Source organism: Sprattus sprattus (assembly GCF_963457725.1).
Source record: "Sprattus sprattus genome assembly, chromosome: 4".
In the NCBI taxonomy this organism is placed as follows: domain Eukaryota; kingdom Metazoa; phylum Chordata; class Actinopteri; order Clupeiformes; family Clupeidae; genus Sprattus; species Sprattus sprattus.
In genome coordinates, this window is record NC_137923.1 from 4,282,706 (window position 1) to 4,295,444 (window position 12,739).

At 47.1% G+C, this 12,739-nt stretch overlaps 1 protein-coding gene across 1 annotated transcript in view; it reads right to left on the bottom strand.

Annotated features, from left to right (window-relative positions):
* The window catches only part of znf521 (zinc finger protein 521), a gene marked incomplete at its 5' end in the record, with an annotated part of 114,472 nt that overhangs the window by 5,906 nt on the left and 95,827 nt on the right, over positions 1 to 12,739 (bottom strand). The window contains one exon of the mRNA XM_080837626.1: positions 9,339 to 9,454. Within this exon, the coding sequence (XP_080693752.1) occupies positions 9,339 to 9,454 (116 nt within the window). The remainder of the gene's footprint in view (positions 1 to 9,338; positions 9,455 to 12,739) is intronic.

A 12,739-nucleotide genomic window follows, 5' to 3' on the forward strand; every position in this document is an offset into this window, starting at 1 on the left:
TAACATGGTGCCCTGTCCACATGCCCTGACAAAGGCCAGCTTGTAGCGCTGGCTAGCCTTAAAACAGCCGCTGCCACTTTGACCAAAAGTAAAAAAAAAAAAAAAAAGAGAGACAGAACCTCTGTTCTTCACTGGTGGACTCTCAGAGTATCTCATGTTACGGTGTGACTGTGAGAGATCTCCCCTGTCTTCAAAGCGCCGGGCCAACCAGGAGAGAGAGAGAGAGAGAGAGAGAAAGAAAGAGAGCGAGAGAGAGAGAGAGAAGGAGAGTGGGGCTTTCAGACGACCTCCGGAGGGAACACTCAGAGGAGGTGAGAGGAGACGCGACAAGGCATGAGGGATGGGGGAAGCGCTGCGCTCACATAGCCGGGCGAAAGGTCCCTGCTGCAAGGCTCCCTGTAATGAGGGCTGCCCCAGCAGCCTAACCCCGCCGGTTATCAGCCCAGCGCAATGAGCCAGACTTCATCCACCTGCATTACACCCACTTATTTTCCTTGGGCTTCACCTCTGCAGCACACCCACTACCACTGGGTAGGATACACTACCATTGTACAACTTCTATACAGCTGAATTCAGCAAAGGCACTGTAACGAGGAAGGAGAATCCGCTGTGTTAATATAGTCAGTTAATTATGCTTTATAATTTGGGTGCACCCAACAATTTCCTGGCATCACTGTTGCATCATTTTATTGGTTTGTTTTGTTAATTTCCGCCTATTTTGGATTTGTTTTTGTGGCTCTATGAGAGAGACCTGTGAAGATCGCCTCATCCAATATTTACAGCACAAAGAGGCAAGGGAAGATGCCACTGAGGGTCTGCCTCCATCTTTCACTCCATCTCTCTTTCTCTCTCTCGCTCTCTGTCTCTGTCTCACTCAATCACAAGTGGCTGGGAGGACGCCATTTTACACTTGCCGAGGCGCCCTGTGTGTTAATAGCATGTAAACAGCCATGTGTGCATGTGAGCCTTCTGCTGTGGCTGCTGCTGTGTGTGTGTGTGTGTGTGTGTGTATGTTTGCGTGTGTGTGTGTGTATGTGTGTGTGTGTATGTTTGCGTGTGTGTGTGTGTATGTGTGTGTGTATGTTTGCGTGTGTGTGTGTGTATGTGTGTGTGTGTGCATGCGCACATGTGTGTGTGTGTATGTGTGTGTGTGTGTGTGTGTGTGTGTGCATGTGTGTGTGTGTGTGTGTGTGTGCGTGTGCATGCGTGCATGCCCACGTGTGTGTGTGTGTGTGTGTGTGTGTGTCTGTGTGTGTGCATGGAGCTGAGCTGCGTCTGGCTCCCGGGGAGCGGGCGAAGCCACAGAGACTGCCACTGTGCTCTCCGACTCATCAGTCAGGGTTTTAATTAAGGCATAGCAGCACTGCACTGAGCCCAGCACAGTAGAGCAGAGCAGAGCGGAGCAGAGCACAGCAGAGCAGAGTAGAGCAGAGCCAGACAAAAGAAATCACAGCTGCAGCCATGTACGCGAACCACAAACACCCGGGCACAGGCGCTCCCGGCACCCACACCAACACACCAGACACGGCACCAGGGCTGCGGACGCTCCAAAAGCAACAAGCGAGCAGCGGCGGTGGCGGTGGAGATAGTCAACGCCGTAGTCACCACCACTACACCAATTTGGTTGTGTGTGTGTGTGTGTATCTGATGATCTGGGCTTTGTTCTGACAGGCTGTCAAACAACAACAACAACAAAAAACAAAAAGGTGGCGTGCTGCAGGTCCTTGCTCTTCTGAGCAAACGTAAAGTGATGAGGTAGAGAGGCACCTCGACACAACACAAAGGACAAAGACCGCCACTAAGTCTGGAGGACTGCACCACGCTGTCCTCCACACACCTCTCGCATCTCAGATCTATACATGGACCGCTGATTGATTTTCTGTGAATGAGGTGTGAGTGGATTTCGGCTGATTTGTGGCAGTGATTTGGCCTCGGCTGGCAGCTCCGTGCGGACGTGTGCGGCTGCAGCGGCGGCGGCTCTGGGCTTGTGTGATATACATGCACATTAAGGACGCTCTGACGGGGGGGGGGGGGGGGGGGGGGGGGTGGGTGGGGGGGTTGGCTCGCCGGCTCTGGCCTGTCCCCTGGGGCGGCTGGCTCAGCCTGATCTGGCTCCATGCCCTCAGAAATGACTGCTGTCCGGTTTTAGCCCAATAAAATATAAATAAATAAATAAATAACTGTGCGAATCACATAAGCAGCTGGCATTCTCCACAGTCAACACTTATCAGGCCGTGGGGAGATTCGACCTCATCCTCTGTTTTGCCACAACCGGCTCAGTATCCTTGGAAACGGACCATCTCGTTTGAAGTGCGGCATCTGGGGACCCGTGGACATACTGTTCTGGGGTTAGGGTGGGGTTTATGTATGTGTGTGTGTGTGTGTGTGTGTGCGTGTGTGTCTGTGGGTGCATATGGTGCACGCATGTTTTGGCCATACAAAGGCTTCAATTTCCACGGCACTGTAATAAACAGATAATAGCTGCATTATAACCCCGCCACACTTAATATGCCTGCACTCCTTGATAATGTCACTAATACCTCTTTGTTCCTTTCTTTTTCCTCTTTTCTTTCTTCTTGTCTTTCTTTCAAACGCACTCTATCCGCCTCTCCCAATGTGTGCTGGCAAATGATGACGTTCGACAAAGTGCCTCAGTACAAAACGGCTTATGATTTCCGAGGTGGCGTAGCAGTGGCTGGCTACACTATACACACCTGATAGAGGCAGGGTTTTTGAAGTATGACTAGAGAGGCAAACAACCATCCTTTAGCGGCTTTGTTGCTCCAAATGACACTCATTACACTGTCGAAGTGGCAAAGCGAAGGCTCCTCGAAAACTCCGCTGCGCGGAGATCCTGCTGTTTGACTGAGGAAGCAAAACAACTGCACAACTGCTGTGTTATTATGGGCCCTCATTAAGGGAGAAGGATAGAGACAGAGGGAAGGCAGAGGGAGAGATAGAGAGAGGGAGAGGGAGAGGAAGCGGGAGAGAGAGAGAGAGAGACATCACAGAAAAAAAGAGAAGCATTCAGACAAGCAGGGATTCTGATATTATTACCCCCAAAGACAAAAAAGAAAAGAAAAAAGAAGACGAAAAAAAAAAAACCGAGAGAGCTAAATTCTGAGGTGATGTCTACACAGATGCCTTTCACACGGAAAAATGAAGGCTAGGACTTAGGAACCCAATTAAATGCTTTCTTTAGGGAGCGATCGTACGAGGGGGATGGGTCTTCCTGGGCCGCGAGCCCTGGGCTACATCCTCTAATTAGACGGCGGGAGGGTGGATCTCTGCCTGTCACTGGGAGGGAGATGGGGTCTGTGGGGCTTCGCATGCCAGTCCCGGCAACAAAACACATTTACTCACTCCCTCACTCTCTCTCTATCTCTCTCTCTCCCTCAATACTCTCCCTTCTCCCTTTCTCTTACCCGCTCTTTCTCTATCTATCTATACCACTCTGCCTCACCCTCTCTCTCTCTCTAACACACATACCTCCACACACATACACACAGACAGTTAGAGACTTTTGTTTCACTAAGAAGGGTCGGCACTGAAATGCTTCTCCTGTATTTTTGGGGCAGAACTTAAAAGTGCCACTGTTTCAACTATGTACTGAATGGGATTTCAGAACAATATTTTACCGCTTCCTCATGGAAAAGCATGTCTTATTGTTGCACTGTGCAATAAAATGCAGTGTCTGCAGTGTCTAACACATACGATATTCTACGACATAAGATATTCCAAGTTTGTTTTAAAGCCTACAAAAAAAACAACAAACAAACAAAGGCATAACTCGCATAAGGTAAACATGGGTTCCAGGTTCGCCCTCCTGAGCTTGATAATCTACACCCTCAAAAGAGTCTTAAACCTTAAAACACACATTGCATCAGACATATACACCAAACACCTCCAGCAAACGTGCACTGTGTTTCTTCATCTCCCATTAATGACATCTGCTATGAAAGTTTGAGAAAGTTTACCAAAAAAAAACACAAGTTGCAGCGGAGTGTCAGGGATCAAACGCGGTGATAGATTTCTGTGCTGTGTGCAGAGCGTTGCTGTTTGTTTGGATTTAAGTTCCCTCGGCGGTGAGGCAGTAGGGAAAAGAAAGGGAGAGGGAGAGAGAAGGAGAGAGAAAGAGAGAGCGCTCAAAGGCTTCTGGGAGTTTTTGTCATGTCTCCCTTTAGACACACACACACAAACACACACACACACCCACACACACACACTCATGTATTCACAAACATCAGACCCTATGAGAGGAGGAAACAAAGACAGGAGTACTCAGGAGCACTGGTATGAACAGACACACTATAAACTGATGCACACGCACACAAACACCCCCCCCCCCCCCCCCCCCCCACACACACACACACACATACACAATCCTCCCAGGAGCGTGGGGTATGTCACACTGTCTTATTCTGATCCACCTGCAGAAGTGGGACGTCAGTCTTGTGTAACATCCCGCAGCCAAAAGCTATTCATCTGCACACGCCTTTCATAATATTTATATTCTTTTAAAGTGTGTGTTTACAGTGTTTTTTTTTTTTTACATCATTATAACAGCCTTAAATATGAACAATAGTGCATCACAAACAAGATCCCCCCCCCCATCTTTTTTTCTCTTTTTACTCACTTCACCTCCATTTTGGGGGGGGGGGGGGGGGAACTTTGGAGTCTGTGTGTCAGAGCTTTGGAACACCTAGTGTGTCAAAGAGGGGGAAACGACATGTTAAAAAAATAAAAACAGGGCTTCAAAAAGTGAAGGAGGCTGTCACAGTGTGCAAATCACAGCGCTGAGGAAGAGGAGGAGGAAGAGGAGGAAGAGGAGGATGAAGAGGACGAGGTAGCTGAGAAGCCACTCAGGACCAAACAAATGCGAATGCGCTTCGGGGTGGCACACGAATGGGACGGCTCACTCGGCAACAAGGAACATTAAAGATTCACATGTCAGATCGGCTCCCCTAAGTCTCCGTGTGCTCTCTCTCTCTCTCTCTCTCTCTCTCCACGCGCAAGTATTCATGCCAGGCACTCGATTCAGGAACACACCAGAAGTGTCACTCTTTCTGTTTTCTAGTCACATACTTCCAACCGGGAAAACTGACCGGGAATAAAGAAAGAAAGAATGGGCATGGGCATCCAAAATCTTGATTTGACTTACTTTGTTCTATTTTTTTTGTTTTTAACAACAGAGGGTGTCATTAGAGAAGTGAAAGAAGTCACTGAGCAGCTCTATTCAAAGTGTGTGTGTGCTACTGACCAATCATAGAGAAGGATGGGGATGATCTTTGGAGTTTTGCTATAAATGAGCACATGTGAGAATGATTTGACCTTGCGGTGGAAACTGATCCCTGTCCAGTCCCAGTCAATCAGAGCAACAAGAAGGGTAAAAAAAGAACTGTGATCGAGGAGCAGGAGATGGAACTTACTACGCTGAAGTACTTCTCTGTCACACATTCTCTCTCTCTCTCTCATTAAAGCCTGAGTTTTAGATCATCTTTGAAGAAATCCTTTGAAAAGACTCCAATTAAGGTATGAGTCCTGCAGGCACCCGAACCGAAGTCCTACTGTACCTGCTGCTCCTCTGTCAGAGGAAGTATATTTAACATGACTTACCACCTCACCCAGCCTTCACACAAGAGCACTGCGAGGAGTCATAGGAATAGAACATAATTAAGGGACAATCTTTTGGATTGAAAACGTCACCGTACAGCTTCCCGCTGCAGCTCGACGCAGGGGAGAAGGAGAGAGAGTGGATTGCTGTTATTTATTTCTATTCAAAATTAAATGATTTCAGATCATTTCAGAACAAATTAAACTACACCCGTTCTAAAGGCACAATGCCTGATTGAAAATGGCTGTACTTTAGATACATTTAAGTCTTTCTTTTCTAAACTTGAATTTGTATGTAAGTTCTCATCAGCAGTTATTGTATTTCCATAGATTAGTCATATAGTGTTACAAATGCCTAGCTGATTTGTATTCTTTCATTGCTAATACTAGAAGACTATAGACAGTTATAAAGAAATGAGACATTATCAATCATCATTGGGAGCAGAGAATGAAATAAGTGAGGTAGAGAATGAAAGACAGAGACTGAGAGAGAGAAAGAGAGAGAGAGAGAGAAAATAGGGGCTACTTTGAGTAGGAGGTTAACCTGAGATCTCTCTCCACCTCTCTCCCCTCTTTGTTTCTCTTTCAAATGGGAGTACCATATAATATTTTCAGCAAATCTCTCTCTTTCTTTCTTTCTCTCTCCCCTGCTCCTTTCTCTCTCTCTCTCTCTCTCTCTCTCTGTGCTCTCATGAAATAATCCACTCTTCTCCTTGGCTTTAAATGAGGGGGGTCTGGTATAGGGCTCTTCTATGGGGAGAGGGGGATGTGATGAGGGAGAGGGCACTGGGAGCCCAGTCAGTAGGTCGGAGACCACCATCCACCCCGCCCCCCCTAATGGATCACACACACACCCAGGGGCCGGTCAAAATGGTCAGCCTGTGGTGCAGGATGTATATCTCAGAATGTGTGTGTGTTTGTGTGTGTGTGTGTGTGTGTGTGTGTGTGTGTGTGTGAGTGCCAGCAATGGGGATTCCTGGGAGGGCTGATTAGGCCGACGCCTCCCCATCATCCTCCTCGACAGGCCAGTGGAAATTGGCTGGCTCCTTGCAGGGGCAGAGTTTGGAAGAGTTTTGTGTGTGTGTGTGTGTGTGTGTGTGTGTGTGTGTGTGTGGATGTGTGTGTGCTTGTGTGCTTGTGTGCAGGTGTGTGTGTGTGTGTGTGTGTGTGTGTGCTTGTGTGCGGGTATGTGTGTTTGTGTGTGTGTGTGTGTGTGTGTGTGTGTGTGTGTGTGTGTGTGTGTGTGTGTGTGTGTGTGTGTGTGTGTGTGTGTGTGTGTGTGTGTGTGTGAGGGAGAGGGAAAGCAAGAGGAGGAAGCAGGAGAGAGAGAGAAACAGAGAGGTGGAGGGATGGGAGGTTGGAGGTTGTGTAGAGTGTGGCTACCTGTCACAGCCCTTTTCTGTCTATTTCAGGCAACTCTGCAGTGAATGAATAAAATATCCCTCCTGCCGCCCATCACCTGGTGTGGCAACTCTCCCTGTCTCTCTCCCCCCCCTCCCCTCCCTCCCCTCCCTCCCTTCATCTTCCTGCTCTCCCCCCCCCTCCCTCCCTCCCTTCATCCTCCTGCTCTCCCCCTCTCCCTGCCTGAAGGCGACCTCTGACCTGAGGCTCCTCGGCCTGAGATGATGAGGAGAGGCTGCGGGTGGACGGAGCAGCGCGGGCCGGGATGTCAGAGAGAGAGCGAGAGGACAGGGGAAACAGGAGGAGGAGGAGGAGGAGGAGGAGGAGGAGGAGGAGGAGGAGGAGAAGGAGCGAGAGAAGCAACTCCAGCTCAAAAGTTTTGGGAGGCTGCCGAAGGAGAGCCCCACTCAGCAGGAGAAGGACAGGCTGCCTTCTGAAGGATTGATAAACAACTCCACGCTGTCAGTCAGGCCGGCGAGCGGAGGAGGAATGACAGCTCTCACACTGAAGACAGCCCATCTGAAGACCTACACCAACCCAAACTTTCATAGTTTGCTAGAAAGTTGAAATACCACCGTGTGTGTAAACCAGTGAAGAGCCAACGATACAGGGAGCAGACTACAAAAAGACCTCAAGGAATCTTAAGAATCTTAAAAAAACAACCTTCAAAAAAAACGTCTCTGTACACATACACGTATATGCGTGTATATGCGTGTATGTGTGTACGTACATATGTATGTATGTGTGTGTGTGTGTGTATGAACTTACATATGTATGTATGTGTGTATGTATGTACGAACGTACGTACGTATGTATGGATGTATGTATGCATGCACGCATTTATTTATGTATTTATGTATTTACCTCTTCCACGCAGACATGAGTATAGAAAATGTTAGTGCTGTATATGCTATATGTTGATGGCTTATTCAAATCAGGCTAGCTCTGCAACATCTACAGTACCTGTGTGTAGATCTGTAGGTGTATTTCCCCATGGGTTAATCTGGATCTGGATCTGAAGGGAATGGTCTCGGTATGGAACAGTACGGTATGGTACTCTTCCCCCCTAGGCTTCAGCACTAGCACCTCTCCCAATGCCCTGCTCTGTCTCACTGAAGTACCACAGGTCTTTCATGTGCTCTGTAGTCTCTGCAGAATGCCTTGAGAACTAACATGAGCATACACAAGCACCTAAGGGAGGTGAGCATCATTTCATTCCAAAGACAGAAAAATAAACAAAAAACTAAAAAAAAACTAAAAACAACAGTCTAAAACTCATGGAAAACCTCCCAAGGATATTCCAGGTTGTTTACAGGTGCGCCGAGCAACACAATCTCTGTTCTGGAACGTGTAATGATATGTTCTAAGCTAGTACTAACAAGATGCCTCAGCGTTCGCAGAACATGTTCGTTTGGTTTTTTTTCCCCCCTCCTTTCGCCTGCCGAGGAGCAAAGACCCACACAGAAGGCTTGTTATTTACTGTCTCTATGGCAACGGTCCATGTTTGCCTGTCAGATTTGGTGTGTTCTTCTGTATTGACTCAAAGAGGGCTTACTGGATAATGACTGCTTTCACCTTCCTTCTGGCTGCTGCTGGTGGAGGAGGCTGCGGCTGCTGTCTGCAGCAGAATACAAAGATCCTCCAAATCGCTCAGCAAATGACTGCCATCTCAACTCCCTCACAACACAGCCACTGATCGGATTGTGTGTAGAGCCTACAGTGTGATGCACGCTAATTCTGGTGAGTTTTTGTGCACATTGCCAATTTTCAGTGAGGGATAAGGCGTGGGAGAAAGAAATCAATAATATACTGATATTACTAAGGAGGTGCATTGAGTGACGATACAAAGGTTGAACTTTTTTTTTTAAACAATTAAGCTACTATAACACAGTTGATTTCAAAGGGTCTATTGTATTGCATCCAAAAACAGTTAAAACTTTAAACAGTTAAAAGTAAGAAAGAACAAGGTTTTCAGTCGATGTTGATGGCGGTTTCGGTCAATGTTAATGGCTTGTTAATTTATGACAACAGAACTATGAAAACATTAATACACTCAAGGTTTGCTTCACATAGTGCAAGGATATACCAAGGTCTCTTATGTATTGCTTCCTAGACCATAATGATGGGAGAAATAGAGCAATGTTTGAATGGAATATTAAACAGATAACAGAGAGCCTGTAGAAGCCTGTAGAGTTGGTGCAGTACAGGATATGTGCTAGGGTATGGCCTACAGTATACCTCCAGTACAACAGCCTCCTGGCTTGACATCAAATAGAAAATGCTGAGCAGATATTTGAAGAGTTGTGAGTTACTGTGACACCCACCTGCAGTTCTGTCTGAAAGAAGAACTTCTGTGGGCACTGGGAGCAGTCATAGATTTTATCCTCTTGACCATGGGCTGAGAAAATATGGTGCTGGAGCTTATTCGCCTGAACAAATACTGGAGAGAGAGAGAGAGAGAGAGAGAGAGAGAGAGAGAGAGAGAGAGAGAGGAAAACAAGAGAGAGAGAATTGATGACAACATAACACTTGCTTATTTAAAAGAATGTTTTGTTTCACAAATTATAGCAAAGGAACTGAACCAGGAAATGCACTTGGTGAACATACAGCAAAATTATTTCTTCACAGGGTCACAAAGTATCACATACACACACACACACACACACACACACACACACACACACACACACAGACAGACAGACAGACACACACACACACACACACACACACACACACACACACACACACACACACACACACACACACACACACACACACACACACACACACACACACACACACAGAGAATTACAGAGAGCGGTTAATTTGAGGATGCCTTTGAAAATGCTCTTCAACAAACACTGCGAGTGCCTCGTAACCCCTTTTGATGTGGCGCAAATCCTAGATGCTAATCAAGAGCTTGTTTGCTATCTTAATTGCCAACAGTGCCTGAGGACTGCGAGTAGATTGCGAGGCTGAAGATGACTGGGGTCGCTTCTCCACAAACTCCACCAAAGTCTGCTCCGAAAAGGCACACTCCGTTGACACCTCCTGAGGTAAAAAACAAATCGCACCTGCTCCAAGAGCGAGTGGTCAAAAAATGAAAGGAAAAAAAAACAGAACAAAAAAATGAAACAATGACAAATGCCACCGAGAACCAGCCAAATCTGGGCCACTGACTGCGTAACTCTGCTGTGATGTTGCATCCAACTGAGAGAGCTAAAAATAACCTCCCCCCCTCCCTAATTTCAGTGCCACATTTGACTTCCACTTTGCTGTCTTTCAGCAGTCTGTTCATCTGACCCGAGTGGTCAGCCGTGCAGTACTGTATGCGTCAGGGTGGAGGAGACGGGGGGGGCTTTATTTAGAGCCCCTCAGCCACTGTGGGGACAACCAGCCAGAAAATAAACAAGTGCAGAAATTGGCATTGCCTCCACTGGAAAAACATAGGCTCCATTAGTCCACACCGCTAATTATATTGACAATATAAATATTCATGCAGACACACTCTTTATTTATGCGCACCCAGAATACAGTCACAGCAACGCACATGCACTCTTTGGGCTGGCACTTAAAATACATACTGTATCTTTGTGCTTTAATTAAGTCATAGTCCACAGTGGTGAACGTGTGTGTATGTGTTTATTTGGGTATGCGTGTGTTTGCCTGCATCTGTAAGCACAGTGTAAACGTGTGTGTGTGTGTGTGTGTGTGTGTGTGTGTGTGTGTGTATGTGTGTGTGTGTGTGTGTGTGTGTGTGTGTGTGTGTGTGTGTGTACTTTAATTCTCAAAGGAACACTTCAAACATGCCGTTTGTTATCCTAGACCCATGTGTTTAAGGACGACTATTTAGTGAGAGTGGGAGAGAGAAGAGAGAAGAGAGAGAGAAAAAAAAATGTGTCTAGTCTCTGAGGTCTGGATGTGCTGGAAAAGTTCGCAATCTGGGGTTCATTAGAATTTTCTTTTGGGCTGAAAACAACTTTTTTTTCTTCATGTGTGTACGCTCTGGGGATGGGGGTGTCGGATGGGCAGGGTTGGGGTGGTGGGACTGGAGATTAAAGGTGATACAGCTCAGTGAAAGAGCTCTTTTTTTTGCATTTTATTCTGCCGTCGCCGAGCCCCCAACGACTGGAGCTAGCCTTGGCTACATTAGCATCACCCAGCTCGCCTGCACCTGGGGGAGCCACGTTTAATTAGAAGAGGTGTGCGCTGCAGGCACACTCACCCGACGGCGGGGAGACGCGCGGGGAGGCAAGACGTCTGGTGACTTGCCAGAGTAGAGCTTTACGCTACATCTATGGTAGTCCGCCTTCCCATGGTGTGACTATCCACCTGTGAGCGCAACTTGGATGCCGTCAACCCCGATTAAATTCAACGCAGATGACATGTCTATACACTTCTACCTGCTCTTGTGATCTTTGCCAAACAACTCCTCCCCCTCAGATAAAACAATAATAATTAAAAAAAGCAAAACACTCAAACAGCAAACCGTGCTTCTAGAAAAGCATACGCTCTCATTCTATATGCTCTTGTGCTTAGATGCTATGCAAGTCCTTGAGAGACAGAGCAACGTACCCTGAAGTGTGGCATGTCTGTTTACACTCCTGTGAAAGCAGCATCCTTGGTGTTGTGTGACATACATATTAAACAGTGGCTCTGCTGCTGAAGGAACTGCAGGCCCTGTGCCAGAACAACACCTCAATAATGTGAGCCGCCTGCAGGCTAACATCTCCATCAGCTTTACACAGCCACATAATCATGTCACTGGCTCTGTAAGAACACGCAGCACGTGAGCCCGGCTCATCACTTTCAACCTACGTATAGGGTTCATTCAGAGATACTCGCTTTGTCTACCAATCATGTTTGTGTTCAAGGGCTTGACCAAGCATATGGGTCAGGAGGTAGAGAAGTCGTTTAGTAATCAGAAGGTTGCTAGTTCGATTCCCTGTCGAAGCGTCCTTGAGCAAGACACTAAACCCCTAAGTGCTCCTGATGTGCAGTGTGCCATCAGTGTATAATGTCAAAAATTGTAAGTCGCTTTGGATAAAAGCGTCTGCTAAATGACTAAATCTAAATGTAAAAATGTAAATGTTGACCATATTTAGAACATATTTTCTGTAACCAGTGTATTTTTTTTTTCAGCCACTTCCACTATAAGAAAAACTCTGTATTCAAACTGTATTTATTCACCGAGTGCCTTTTCCAATACTAGCGTTGTGTACAGTGTTCAGAAAGACTTGGGAGGGAGCAGCCCGTGCGGCTTTCATCCCGGGCTCTTTTGTGCCGCTGTAAACCCTGGTAGTCCAAATCACTAGCTGCACCTTGGCTGCTGTGCGGAGGCTCCTGGGGCCTCTTGCTGCAGGCTCCCATACTTCTGACACCTGTCAAACCAGCCCTGAGAGACAGGGGCTCTCTGTCATCTTCCAGGGGCTTCTGGACCTCTCTTCAACTCCACTTTCCCCCTCATTGTTTTCCCTCTGCCGTCTCCTCCTCCTCCCCTTCCTCCTCTGCCAACGTTCCCCTCTCCTTGGGCATGCGTTGATGTTTGTAGCCTACTTTGCTGGTGTGTTTTACTGCTAACCTTCTTCTTTCTCGTGGCAAGCTGATGGCCTGGGCCATTCTTAGAAATGACTGGGGTCAATCAGGAAAGAAGCAGGTTCTTAAACAATGAAACCCCTGAAAAACTCCCCCGCCTGAGTGTGGCATCTCGAGGCCACTGGTTTTG